Source organism: Erythrolamprus reginae, chromosome Z, assembly GCF_031021105.1.
Source record: "Erythrolamprus reginae isolate rEryReg1 chromosome Z, rEryReg1.hap1, whole genome shotgun sequence".
Taxonomy (NCBI): domain Eukaryota; kingdom Metazoa; phylum Chordata; class Lepidosauria; order Squamata; family Dipsadidae; genus Erythrolamprus; species Erythrolamprus reginae.
In genome coordinates, this window is record NC_091963.1 from 27,853,231 (window position 1) to 27,867,020 (window position 13,790).

General features: G+C 39.3%; 1 protein-coding gene across 1 annotated transcript in view; it reads right to left on the reverse strand.

The window, feature by feature from the left end:
- Positions 1-847: 847 nt before the first annotated feature.
- Positions 848-13,790, reverse strand: part of NMT2 (N-myristoyltransferase 2) — a 48,141-nt gene continuing 35,198 nt past the window's right edge. Inside the window, exons 8-12 of the mRNA XM_070729293.1 lie at positions 9,104-9,212; positions 7,757-7,927; positions 6,764-6,931; positions 4,481-4,618; positions 848-1,224 (exon numbers count right to left, since the gene is read on the reverse strand). Coding sequence (XP_070585394.1) covers positions 1,204-1,224; positions 4,481-4,618; positions 6,764-6,931; positions 7,757-7,927; positions 9,104-9,212 — 607 coding nt within the window. The 3' untranslated portion in view covers positions 848-1,203. The remainder of the gene's footprint in view (positions 1,225-4,480; positions 4,619-6,763; positions 6,932-7,756; positions 7,928-9,103; positions 9,213-13,790) is intronic.

A 13,790-nucleotide genomic window follows, 5' to 3' on the forward strand; every position in this document is an offset into this window, starting at 1 on the left:
TTTGACCTGGTTCATGCATTTTGCTAAACTATCGTTGATTAAAGAAGTTATGGTAGGTTGTATTTGCATGACACACTAAGCTAAACAAAAACCATATTAAGGTTTACCATACGATATGAACCAAGACATTTTGGCACACATTTCTGCCAACAAAAATGTGTTTGCAAGGACATACAAATGTGTACTATGAAACCATCTCTTTTCTCAAATCAGAATTATATTGCTACGACTAGCAACAAATTTACTTATTTACACAAACAAATATTTCAGTTTAAATGTTTTCTTAAAAAAAAACAAGTAGACAAAAGGAATATGTGCAATTCTGCAAAAGCCTTAAAACACATTCATCTTAACACATCTTCATAACAGTACTAATATATTCTCAGTTTTATGTACAGGCTGCTGTTATTGTACCATCAAAAACAGTGTAAAATTGTCCTTTTTGGAACGGTAAGTTGAAAAGAATACCATAGCTCGGGGAGGATATCAACATGTGAATTCATCAGTGCTGTACTATAATCAAGTCACTGATCTACTGAAGATCAAATTAGAAATTTGTATTTTGATAGATTTGGTAGCATCGTTTATGGAGAATCACGTACTAGTCTGTTCCACTCCACATTAACAAAAGATATCCCAAATCTGCATGTTTTCCTACCAGTCATATTCCAAAGCTTTTGTCGACGATGATGACATCCGCGTCATGAAAATAAGCAGAAATACTCAAAATTGGCTCCTTCACTTCGTTACATTGATAAACATACACTACCACTTAATAAATAGGAATGCAGCAGTTCAGTCACATTACAGTAAAGTATTTATACTCTATTCCACCACTGCAACTTCGTCGTTGTACAAAAAGTCTTTTTTTTATTTTTATGCAGGGAAACAGAAAAAAGTACCCTTTGCATCAAGATGCGAGCTAAGCATTTAAAATTAAACAAATGTGCTTTTATTTCTTTTTCATTGACAAACAGTAAAAGGTTCATAAGCGTTTTTTGTTCCTATTCAGAGTTGAAGGGCTTAGTTGAGCTCATAAATCTTCACTTCTTCTTGTAGCCCTCCCTCCCCCAAGGTTTGACTGATTGATTTAAGTTTATCAGGGATTGTGCTTTGGCTCCTCTTGAACTGTACGGATCCAAGAGCATCCCAACAGCCCAGATGATGACTTCCAAGAATTATAAATATAAGTGTCCTTTCACCTTATTGTAATACAAGACCAACCTAGAAAAATGATAACATGGATGTTACTGCAGATAAAACCAAAGTCCTTCATGCTTATAGTGTGGGGCAGGGGCGGGCAATTAATTTTGCCATGGGGCCCCATGAGAAATTGGGATGGCTTTAGAGGGCCGGACTGATATAATTAACTCAGTTCTACCCAATACTGTAAAGACCCAGACCCTGGCCTGACCTAAACACCCAGACCCACTCTACAGACTGACAGATTTAGTAGATAAATTATAGCCCGCGTGGACTACAATAAATCAAATCGGAGAGTCGATGGATTAAAGTAGAGCAGTGATTTTCAACCTTTTTTGAGCCGCGGCACATTTTTTACATTTACAAAACCATGGGGCACATCGGGGGGGGGGGGGGGGGCGCTAAACAAAAGTTTGGACAAAAAAGTATCTCTCTCTTCCTCCCTTTTGCTCTATTTCTCTCTCCCTCTTTCTCTCCCTTCCTCTTTTTTCTCTCTCCATCCCTCTTTCTTTCTTCCTTCTTTCCTCTTTTTTGCTCTCTTTCTCCCTCCCTACTTCCCTCTATGTCTTTCTCTCTCCCACCTTCCCTCCCTCCCTCCCTTTCTCTCTCTCTCTTTCTTTCTCTCTTGCTCTCTCGTTTTCTTTCTTTTTCTCTCTGTTGCTTTCTCTCTCTTTCTCTCTTTCTTTCTCTCTTGTTTTCTTTCTCTCTCTCTTGCTTGCTTTCTCTCCCTCTTGCTCTTTCTTTCTCTCTCTCTCTCTTGTTTTCTTTCTCTCTCTGAACTTCGCGGCACACCTGACCATGTCTCACGGCGCACTAGTGTGCCACGGCACACTGGTTGAAAAACACTGAAGTAGAGAATCAGCTTTCAAACGAAGTTACTTTTATTATGAAAATAAGAAAATATAGCTAATGCCTATCAGAGGCATCTTCTATGCGTGCTACATCGTTGAAGACAGAGAAAAGAGGGCAGAGCAAGATGGAGTTTTTGGAGAAGGAGGAAATGATGCATGTATTACATGGCAGGATTTTACATCATAATGGGTGGAGCTGATACAATACACAGTTAACTATTTAATTATTGAATGACTTAAAATGTCTCTGGGGCTGTCAATATTCAGCGTGACACAGACCCCTAATTGTTTGCTTTACGGCAACACGGTGCACCATAGCCACTGCGCTGGAGTGTTTGCGTGGTTTCTGTGCTCGGCCACTCGGTAGGAGGTCGACATCCGCTCCACTGCGAGAAAGAGCTCACCACGTCTGCCGGGACTCCCCCGGTTCCTGCTTTCCTCATGATTCATCAGGAAAACAGGAACCGGAGGAATCCTGGCAGATGGTGAGCCCTTTCATCCTTGCACTGGAGTGGACCCCATCCTCCAAGGACCAGTCACAGACAACGGGCAGGCCGGATGTGGCCCACGGGCCGCCCCTTGCCCAGGTCTGGTGTGTGGCATCTGGGGGCACTATAAGCCTTCTCACAAAGAAGTATTGCCATAGGGAAAATAATCCTGTCTCTTGGCCAAATGATAGCTATTATGAGTGTGGGCAATTATAAAATTACCACATTTTATATCTGCCCCACAATTCTCACTTCCAACTCCAGGTGGGGAATTCTGAGGGACTTATACGCAATGAGCCTTTGTTTATTCAGTGAAGCGGTGGATGTGATGTGCTGGTGCCTGGATGCTGTAAGGATCTTGGTTGGGGCCAACAGGCTCAAGATCAACCCAGACAAGACCAAGTGACTGTGGGCATTTCCTCCCAAGGACTCTTCGATCTGTCTGTCCATTGTTCTGCGGAGGTGGGGGGAGAAACATTGTCCCTCTCAGATAGGGTTTGCAACTTGGGTGTCCTCCTGGATCCACAGCTGAGTCTTGACCATCATCTTTCGGCTGTGGCCAGGGGAACCCTTGACCAGGTTTGCCTGGTTCACCAGTTCCAACCTATTTGGACCAGGAGACTGCAAACAGTCACTCAGGCCTTCATCACCTCCCGTGTCGACTATTGCAACGCGCTCTACATGGGGCTACCCTTGAAAAGTGTTTGGAGACTGCAAATAGTCCAGAATGCAGCCGTGAGCGCTGTCATGGGTATACCTCGGTATACCCATATAACCCCTGTGCTCCACGAGCAGCACTGGCTTTCTATTGGTCTCTGGGCACAATTCAAGGTGTTGGTTATTACGTATAAAGCCCTATAAGGTTCAGGGCCAGACTATCTACTGGCCCGTCTCCTGCCACATACCTCCCAGAGACTAATAAGAGCACAGAGTTGGCCTCCTTCAGGTCCCATTGACTAAACAGTGCAGGTTGGCAGGACCACAGGGGAGAGCCTTCTCTGTGGCCGCCCCGGCTCTATGAAACCAACTACCCCCTGATGTCCATACTGCTCCACCCTGCTGGCCTTCTGCCACAAAGACCTGGCTTTGCCGGCAGGCCTGGGGGCCATGAATTGTACATCTTTCATGGCCAAACTTTATGAAAGCTGTGTATGCATAAGATTTGACTGTTATTTTATATAAATGGATCTTATCACAGAGTTAGTTTTAGAGATTATATTCGACTTCTTTTTATTGCTTGTATCTTTTGTATCGTGTCATATTATTTTATAAGCCGTCCTGAGTCCTTCGGGGTTGGGCTGCATATAAGTCAAACAAACAAACAAATAAAAAAATACTTGGGGGTGGGGAGTAGGATCTGCTGTGGCCAACTCACTGCAGGACAATTCAATGTTGTATTGATCGGCTCATTCAGTTACTTTTATTCTTAATGACCACTTTTGCGTCAAAATTATTGTCGACTCTTATATTTCTGGGTTTATTTTATTTTATTATTATCAGCCATGTTTCCACTGAAATTAATTTACTTTTCTATTTGCTGAAATGTCCTTTAGTGAGCTGTCCCATGGCTGGTTGTTCCATTCTGTATTTAGGACACTAGAAGCATTTTTGAAAATGAAGATAGTGTTTTGCGGCATGCTAATTTTCCAAAGATGCAGAGTCAATCAAGAAAAGACTTTACTAATACATTATTATCCACAGGCACTATGTGGGGAACCCCAAATATAGAGGGAGGGGAGCAGGCACACACACACACACACTGCTATTGGAGGAGCTACTCAGTATATTTCATATCATTACACAAATGAAGATGTAGAAAATCTGGACATTACTGTATGTCAGCCTTTTTGACTACCATATCTTCTGGAAGTATTGATTACTATGGTTATCTCGAGAAGCATAGATAGTGCAAACAAATCTCTGGTATAAATATGTTACCTTTTCAGATTCCATGCCAGGACATCTCCAGTTATACAAATAATACTGCAGATTGCCATCACCAATACCAAATTTCAGTTTTTCTAGGAATGTTTTGTTTTCCATCAAGTCCAGTGCATTAAACACATCGAATCCTTTCTGGCAACATAAAGATATTACAAATTGATTTTCTAATTGGGTTTAGTTTAAATAAGGAGTGGTAAAAGATTTTAAACTGCAATCTATCAAGCATTCTTTATGACAGGCTGTATGTATTTTTTTTTAAACCACAAACTACAGTGTTAGAATGCAGCATTGCAGATTAACTCTGTCCATAGTCAGGAGTTCACTCCCGACTGACTCAAGTTGGACTCAGCCAGCCTTCTATCCTTCCAAGGTTGAAAAAATGAGGACTCAGATAGTTGGGGGCAGTATGCTAACTTTTGTAATCCATATGTAAATCTAAGGGCTATAAGAGCTGTGATGGCACACTGGTTAGAATGTATGACTGCAGGCTACTTCTGGTGACTGCCAGCTGCCTGCAATTTGGCAGTTTGAATCTCACCAGGTTCAAGATTGACTCAGCCTTCTATCCTTCTGAAGTGGGTAAAGTGACGACTCAGATTGTTGGGGTAAATATGTTGACTCTGTAAACCTCTTATGGAGGTGTTGCGGTTAGCTTTGGCCCAGCTCCTGCCCCAAGGACTGTGGATGTGGGGGAGACATCCACATGCTGCAGGCCTGTTTTGCCCCCGGTGGAATCTACTTATAAAGGCTCCTCTGACCAAGAAGACATGAGTGACAGGGAGGAGGAGAGTGTGGCAGACAGCTCAGAAGGTGATCAATTATCTAGCTCCTCCTTGGATTCAGAACAAGAGTTAATGATACAGCCACGCATGCGGAGAGCGATGCATAGGCAACAACAACTGAGAGATTATTATCAAAGAAAATGAGGCCACCTGTGGTTGGGTGGGGCTGTGGTAATTAGTGAGGCTGCTATAAATAGCAGCCTGTAGGTTTGGCCATTGTGGAGGATTATCTGATCTTTGTGTTTCGTGACTGCTTTACTGACTTTGACCTTTTGTGTGCTGATTTTCCCCCGCTTTGAAACTAAACCAGAGCAAAGTGTGTTTCACTTTGTGAAAGAAGAAGGATTGTGAATTGCCTCACAGCTGCAAGCTAAGTATCACAGAACTGATAAGGGACTCGTACAAATTACCAGTTTGTTTGGAGACAAGTGCTCTTTGCTATACCAAAAGAGGGCTTGGTTTAAGTGAATTTTCATTATAAAGAACATTGTTCTGAATTTTCAAACGTGTGTGTGTGTCTGAAATTTGTACCTGTGAATTTTTGGGAGGAGTCTACCAGAGAGCCCGACAGAACAGGAGGGCTGTAAATCACTATGAAGCGGTATATAAGTCTAAATACTATTGCTTAAGTAAGTGCAGAGCTGATTCTTCTAACCTACAAACAATTAAACGAGGATGTCTTTTTGAAAAAAGGAAAAGATATCCCCCTCATACCCTATAGTAAGGAATGAAAGCAGCCAATTGAACATGTTTTTCTTTGGCTGGACATTTATGCTGTTTGTAGAAGGTGTAATTTTCAAAGGCAAAGAAGCTGAAGCAGCTGCATGAGTAATGTTAATTACAATCAAAAAAGAGAACATTCAAAACGTTTGGAAGGTACTACTGCATCTTCCAAACAACAGAGCCACTAAATCAGCAATGTGTTATAATTTTAGCGATGAGTTTACTCAACACACTGAACATCAACAATCCAGGAACATATACATTGCAATGGCATACACACCCTAAAGCTCGGAAACAGCAACCAAACCAACACAGCACTCTGTACGTTTACAACTTAGAACCCGAAAATCCTAACAGCATTAGTATCTTGTGTAATGATCACAAATGCAAATACAACACACACAAACCTTTTTCTCTGATATGTTCCTACAGCAGGTCATAGAAGTCATATCTGATTATGACTTTTCATTTCTTGTAACCAAAGTAGCCCAGATATAAAGCTTTGATTTGGAAAAGCCATGTGCAACCCCAAAGTCATCTGGGGCTGTAAGGCAAGCACAGGGGTTTTGAATGAGCAGAGGCTGTGCCTCTCAACACTTTCCTACCGAGGACTAGGCTGAAACAAAAAGTTCCAAGGGGCAAAGAAAACATTATTGCAACTTGCTTAGAGGTTGTGCTTCTCGTGCTGAAGCAAGTAAATCTTTAAAGCTTTAAGCCAACTTCGTTCTTCTGTAAAAATAAAATAAAATAAAGGAACTATTGCATTACCTACCATTTTTGCTATAATGAGTGCATCATTCATTAGATCCAAAAGAGGGGTTTCCGTGTGAACATTATAGAAGGAATAGGCTGCTTTGAGGCTTTTATGAGCAGGGTGGTGCATGACTGTTGAAGGTAATGTATAGAAGCTCAGAAAGTCAGTTAAAACACCATTTGAATTCTGGAAAAGAAAAAAAAAACCATGAAGGGATGCAAACAAAGGATTCTAGTATTATAACTCTTAATTCACCCAGTTGGTCTGCAAAATTGCAGGCTGTGTTAATTCAATATAAAATTGTAAGGCAGAGTAAGGATCCTGAGTCCATCCAGTTTTAGTTGAATGCTTTAACTCAGATCTTTCTGAATCTGGGATATCCCTCTGTTGTTCCAACCAATGTTCTTTCTTCAAACAAATATTTTTTGGTGCACTCTTCCATTCCAGTATGAAGGGATAATGTGCATCACAATGAAAGGAATTTGTCATCAGACATGGGGGAATTGAGATATCTCCCCCGGGCCTATATAATTTATGTATGGTATGTTTGTAGGTATGTCTGCTTAAAAATAGGGTTTTTAACTATTTTAAATTTTAAATTGTATATTGTATATTATTAGATTTGTTATGAATTGTTTTGTGTTGTGAGCCGCCCCGAGTCCACGGAAAGGGGCGGCATACAAATCAAATCAAATCAATCAATCAATCAATCAATCAATCAATCAATAGAAACAACAGTCTCCAACAAGAAGTTGGAAGTCTCCAACTTCCATTCTCCTCCCCCCCCCCCACACACACACAATAAAATTTTTTGCAAAGGGGAGGGGAGGTCTGGTTAAGGAGAAAGAGCCCTTTTGAGAAATTACAAAACAAACTTTGGCTCAAATTACTTTATACATGTATAGCCCTTTGTGTTGAAGCATAGAAATATCAGAAAGAATAACCGAAGAAAAGTCTCTATAAAAGAAGTTGTCGGTAGGAAAAGGAAGCTGAGAGGGGCCTCTCTCTCACCTCTACCACAAAGGTGTCAATAATGTGATCCTGAGGCAGGAACCAGTGAGCCACTTCTTCCTCGTCCATAACAGGAGCAAGATTGAATTGCTTCAAGTAATTGTTAATCAACTCTTGCACTGCTTTGATATCTTTTCGTTCCATAGGTCTCAAGCCTGAGGTTTTTGTGGCCTTATTATAATGAAAGAAGACAGAAATTCAAAGAGCTAATACCCCATGTAGGCTGTCATCAACAGGAAAGTATTCAGCCAAAAGCCACAATCAAGAGGCGTTGGGACTACAATTCCAAACTTTTTTCACTCAGCATTTTTGAAAGCTTAGTATACATACTCAACTTGTCAAAAGCAGTGTTTTGCACACACTTCCTCTCCTTCTTCTCAACAATTATTAAATGTTAAAGAGCATAATATCTCTCTCTCCCTCCCTCCCCCTCTCTTTCTCTGCCTACATGTTCATCAAAGGAATTCCTCTCAACTAAAACAATTCAACTACAGTGTTCTCTCGATTTTCGCGGGTTCGAACTTCGCGAATAGCCTACACCACGTTTTTTCAAAAGATATTAATTAAAAAATACTTTGCGGGTTTTTTTCTATACCACGGTTTTCCCGCCCGATGATGTCATATATAATTTTTGCAAATAAATAACAAAAAAAAAATTATTGTTAATAAATAATTATGTTTATAAATATTAGGATTACTAAGTGTCTTATTAAATGGTGAATACCAGTAATAATGGTGAGTAAATTGTTGTTAAGGGAATGGGAAATGGTAATTTAGGGGTTTAAAGTATTAAGGGATGGCTTGTGATACTGTCCATAGCCAAAAATGGTGTATTTGCTTCCGCATCTCTACTTCGCGGAAATTCGACTTTCGCGGGCAGTCTCGGAACGCATCCCCCGCGAAAATTGATGGAACACTGGATATCATGCATTGTTGTCTCAGAATTCACTATTTGTACCAAGCGCATTCCATGGGATACCAGAGAGATTTTTATACTGTGACTTCTCATGATCTTCTCCTTCTTATAATGTGCCTTTTCCTCAAGAGCTAAAAAAATAATTAATATATTCAAATAAGGACATAAAGTATCATATTTTCAAGAAAACTGTACTTTTTCTCCAACCATCCACATTTTTACAAAAAAAAGTCTTCTGCTGCCAGGTGTGCTTACATATGCAATTCCTTTTTCCAGGACAGTCAATTCTTTGGAGGTTCAGCCCAACAACCATTGTATACCTTCCCCTGTTGCACAGTACTGCCTCCCCCAAATGAAAAGCTTGCCTTGGCAGGGACAGAAGGCTATTTTGATGTGAGAATGAGGGTCCTCTGGGTGGACGCATTGCTTACATCAGGAAGTCTGTAGAGCTTCATTGTTCTCTGTAATGTCATATTTCTGCTCAAGTGAGAAAATTTCACTTCTACCAATTTTCTGGGGTTCAGCGATCGATGCCAATATCTGGAAAAATTAGTGCATTTGCATTCTTTTCAACAAATTAATTTTACACATTTCTATAGCAAATGTAGGAGACAATATTATTCTGGGAAATGCCTGAGGTTTTAGATTTGAAATTAACAATGTTGTTCATGAAGTCCTTATTGTTGCATTAAATAATAATAAAATGTACTAATCATATGTCTAATCAACCCAAAAACCTGACAATGGCTTAGATTATTTTTTCCTACAGCTTATGTTTCCAATTCAGATTTTCAAGGATACATATTATTTCGGAATATGGTTTTTTCCATGTCTACTCAGAAATAAGAATCTGTTAAGATTAATGCTTAGTACCCTGTTTCCCCGATAGTAAGACACCCCCGATTGTAAGACGTATCGGGGGTTTCAGGGGGGTTGGTTAATATAAGCCGTACCCTGAAAGTAAGACATATGTCTTACTTTCAGGGAAACACGCGGGTATTGCCGCCTCCCTCTCATCTAGCTGGACCTTTAGAGCGAGAAGGCGGCGAGGAAGGCGCTTGGGAGCGGCGCGGCGGGGAAAGCAGCGGGGGCGGGGGCCGCCTCCCTCCCTCCTTCCTTCCCAGCTGGCAGCGCACTCCGGGCCTTGCCGGCCGGCTCCCTCCCCATCTGTCTATGTCTTTTTCTGACTCCAGCGCGCACCGTTTTTTCCAATATAAGACATACCCTGAAAGTAAGACATAGTGGGGCTTTTGGGGATAAAAAGAAAGTAAGACACTGTCTTACTTTTGGGGAAACACGGTATGTAGCTGCATATTTGCTTCATCTAATTTTATGTTTTTCAAATGTACTGAGATCATGTCTCAAAGTCGTTGCTTATTATGGAATTTCCTATCCCAAAACAACTGCAGGGCTGCTGAATGGGTAAAGTTGTAGAATCATCATTGCATTTCAGCTCTGTCCTTACACATAGAAAATATTTATAGGAAGTCTTCAACTTATGACTGCAATTGAGCCAGAAATTTCAGTTGCTAGTCATGATGTCTTAACTGGACCTGATTCACTCCAGTAAAACAAATCACATGGTCAAAAGTGCAAATTTATTTTTCAGCGTATTTTTCAGAGTATAACATGCACCTTAGATTTTGGGGAGGAAAATGGGGGGGGGGGGGTCTGCCTATCAGGTATTCATCTGGCTAGCATCCTTAGTCTGGTCAGCTTCAGCACATTAAAAAAAACTTATTTGGAGAGAATAACAATGAAAGAGCTTGCAAACTGGTAAGAGCTGGAGACATGGTTAGCACCTGGTTAGGGCTGGAAATAAACATATTTGGAACAAGTAGAGCAATGAAAAAAAACCTACAAAGACTTAGGGCTGCAAAAACATTATTTGCAGAGAGTAACAATGAAAGAGCTTGCAAGGTAAGAGCTGGAAAGATTGTTAGCACCTAGTTAGGGCTTTTTAAAAAGCTTAGAAAAAGGCTACATTCAGAATATAAGACACACCCAAATTTTCAGTCTCTTTTAGGGAGGAAAAAGATGCATTTTATACTCCCCAAAAATACAGTAGGTGGGGTTTTTTTGTCAAAAACAAGCCTGAGAAATTGACTAAAAATGTTGCAAATCATGGTTCAAGTAATTGTAAGAAGCTATAACCAGTTGTAAACATGAGCTGGTTGTCAAGCGCCTGAAATACGGTCTTATGACCATAGGCATGGGCGAGGTACAACATAATGCAATGGTCAAAAGCACTCTTCACAATACTATTGCCAATCCAAATGGTCTTTAAACAACTTATCATAAATTGAGGACTATCATTATGGGACATTTTCTTAACTATGTACAAAAGACCTATTAGGGTCTATATTTACACATTGTAAAGACTTATTCTTGGAATAAAGTAATTATAATTAATTATTTGTATCACTGCTATTGAAAGAGACATGAGAAGTTCCTTTATATGCAATCAAACAATTCAAAAATCTCATTTGTTATTGCCAAAGAATTTAGAATATGAAAAAGGGGGAATTTCCCCCCAAAGTTTCCTGGAAATGCAAGAAATGCAACCTGGGCCCTTTCATAATACAGAAAGGACCTTAAACCAGGACAATCTATACCATTTCAGACAAATGGCAGTGATATATTCCAGTGATTCATGGATTTTTTTTTTGGAGGAGTGATAAAAAGCAATGGTAGTAGAGTCTCTCTCCACATATTTAGGAATGGCAGAATCACAAAACTAAACTTATTTAAATGTATTTTTTAGATTTGTGCTAGTTTACTGATATGTCTCCTAATTTTTTGCAAGATTTTTGCTGAAGTCCTACTATTAAATATCTGCTGCAAATGTTTATCACATTCCACCGAAATCTAAAGAAGACAACAATAAAAAAAATCAATTAAAAATACTCATTGCTATATGCTTTTATAACTTATTGGTGCCTTTTTTGTATTTTGTATCTCTGACTAGAAGAAATGAAATATGCAAAAAAACCCAAATCTACTTTCTGCCAAGTATTTATATCCTTTGCTGTAATAACTGACTTGTTGCAATTTTAATAAAGCCACAAGTATAACCTACACAAAATAATGCCAAAATGACTTGCCCCTAAATATATAATCTAAAATAGGTGAAGTCTTAGTTGAAGTAGACTAACCAGAATGCACAATTCATCCTGCACTTCTGTTGAATAACTTTTTAAAAGAAATACAAACAATAAAATGAAGCTATAGCAAAGAATTCAATTATTTCAATACATGTTTAAGATCAATATTTCACAATCTCAGCCATGCATTCTGGATGAGGAATTCTGGGAGTTGAAGTCCATATATCTAAAATTTGCTGAACTTGAGGAACACTTTCAGACCAATCCAGCATTCACCAGTACTGTGGACCTCTGAACTATGACTCTCAGAATTCATAATCAACAGGGACTTTTAATTCCTATATACTTGAACGAAACCGTGCTGAATAAAAATTGACATATTGGACTGACTCAGTAAGTTCTCCGCAGAGTCTATGCTGCTTTCTAGTAATGATAAATCCTTGAAAGAACACTTTTTAAGAGAAACCATAGAAGAAAATATATGCACATCACATTAAGAATGTAAGAAGAGCCATGCTGAATCGGGCCAAAGCCTATCGAGTCCAGCATTTATTTATTTATTTATTTATTTATTCGATTTGTATGCCGCCCCTCTCCGAAGACTCCGAAGACTCCTCTCCGAAGACTCCTCTCCGAAGATTCTGTGTCACATAGTGGCCCACCAATTGTACATGGAGATCTTGAGCAGAAAGAGAAGGCAAAACCCTCCCTTTCCCTTGACCCTCAACAAATGGGACCCAAGGGAATCCTGCCTGCCTCAACCAACATAGAGTTGGTAGAACTAAAAAATTAGTTTTTACCGAAAGTTTGGAGAGTCAACATCTGGATATGAAAATGATTTTGCTGTCCTGAAGTTTTCCTAGGTTTTCACCCATTTGATGTTTAATTTTGAAATGTCTATATCTGTTATCCAATTAGCATCTTTTAATTTTTTTTTAATATCAACGTCTTCCTGGCAAATGGACTCCAGACAATAAGGAGCCATGTTCCCAACATGTTGATAATATTCTATCTCGTGTCCTGTCTGAGACTGAGTATAAAGGCCATAAAGATAGTCCTTGACTTACAACCATTTAGTGACCATTCAAAGTTATAACAGCACTGAAAAAAGTGACCAATAACTGTTTTTCAGACTTACCACTGTTGCAACCATTCCCAAGATCATGTCATCAAAATTCAGATACTTGGAAACTGACTCATATTTAAAACCATGTCTTGGGGTCAGGCAAACACTTCTGGCAAGCCAAGTCAATGGGAAACCCAGATTCACTTAACAACCCTGTTACTAACTTAACCAACTGCAGCCGTTCACTTAGCAACTGTGGCAAAAAATATTGTAAAATGGAGTAAAATTCACTTAACAATTGTCTCGCTTAGAAACAGAAAAAAATGAGTTCAATTTTGGTTGTAAATTAAGGACGACTGTATATTCAACAGTGTTTAAGACTAGCATTTTTGTGAATTAGTAAGCCAAAGGGAGTGAAAAAGGGAAAAAAAAGCAGCATTCTGCTTAGAAAATGGAATACATGCAAAAATTGTAGCATATACGGATATTTGCATTATATTTATTAAAATAAAATAAAGGAGGGAAGGAATCAACTTTATTAGGCTGTTTAAATTGAAACCCATTAGGAATCTCAAAAGAATTTATATTTACAGACTGCATTCATTGACTGGAAAGCATTTTCACCTATTCATGCTTTTGGTTTTGTTTATTAGGCTTTGAGTTCAGGCTAGGTCTCACAAGGTAGCTAATAAAGTCAGTGCTGAAATAAAAAATCAAGTGGATTAAATCCTTAAAAACCAATGCAAGTAAGGCCATCGGAATCTAGCTATGAAAGATCAACCAAATTTTTTAAAGGAAATTAGGTGAGGAGATAAGGAATCATACCTCAACTTCAACTTTTTTGTATTTCCATCTTGTGATACTGACATGCAAAATGGAAACTGTAGATATTCACAATAGCCACTGGAGCTCATACATTTTCTAGAAATGCAGAAAGGCTAACTCTCA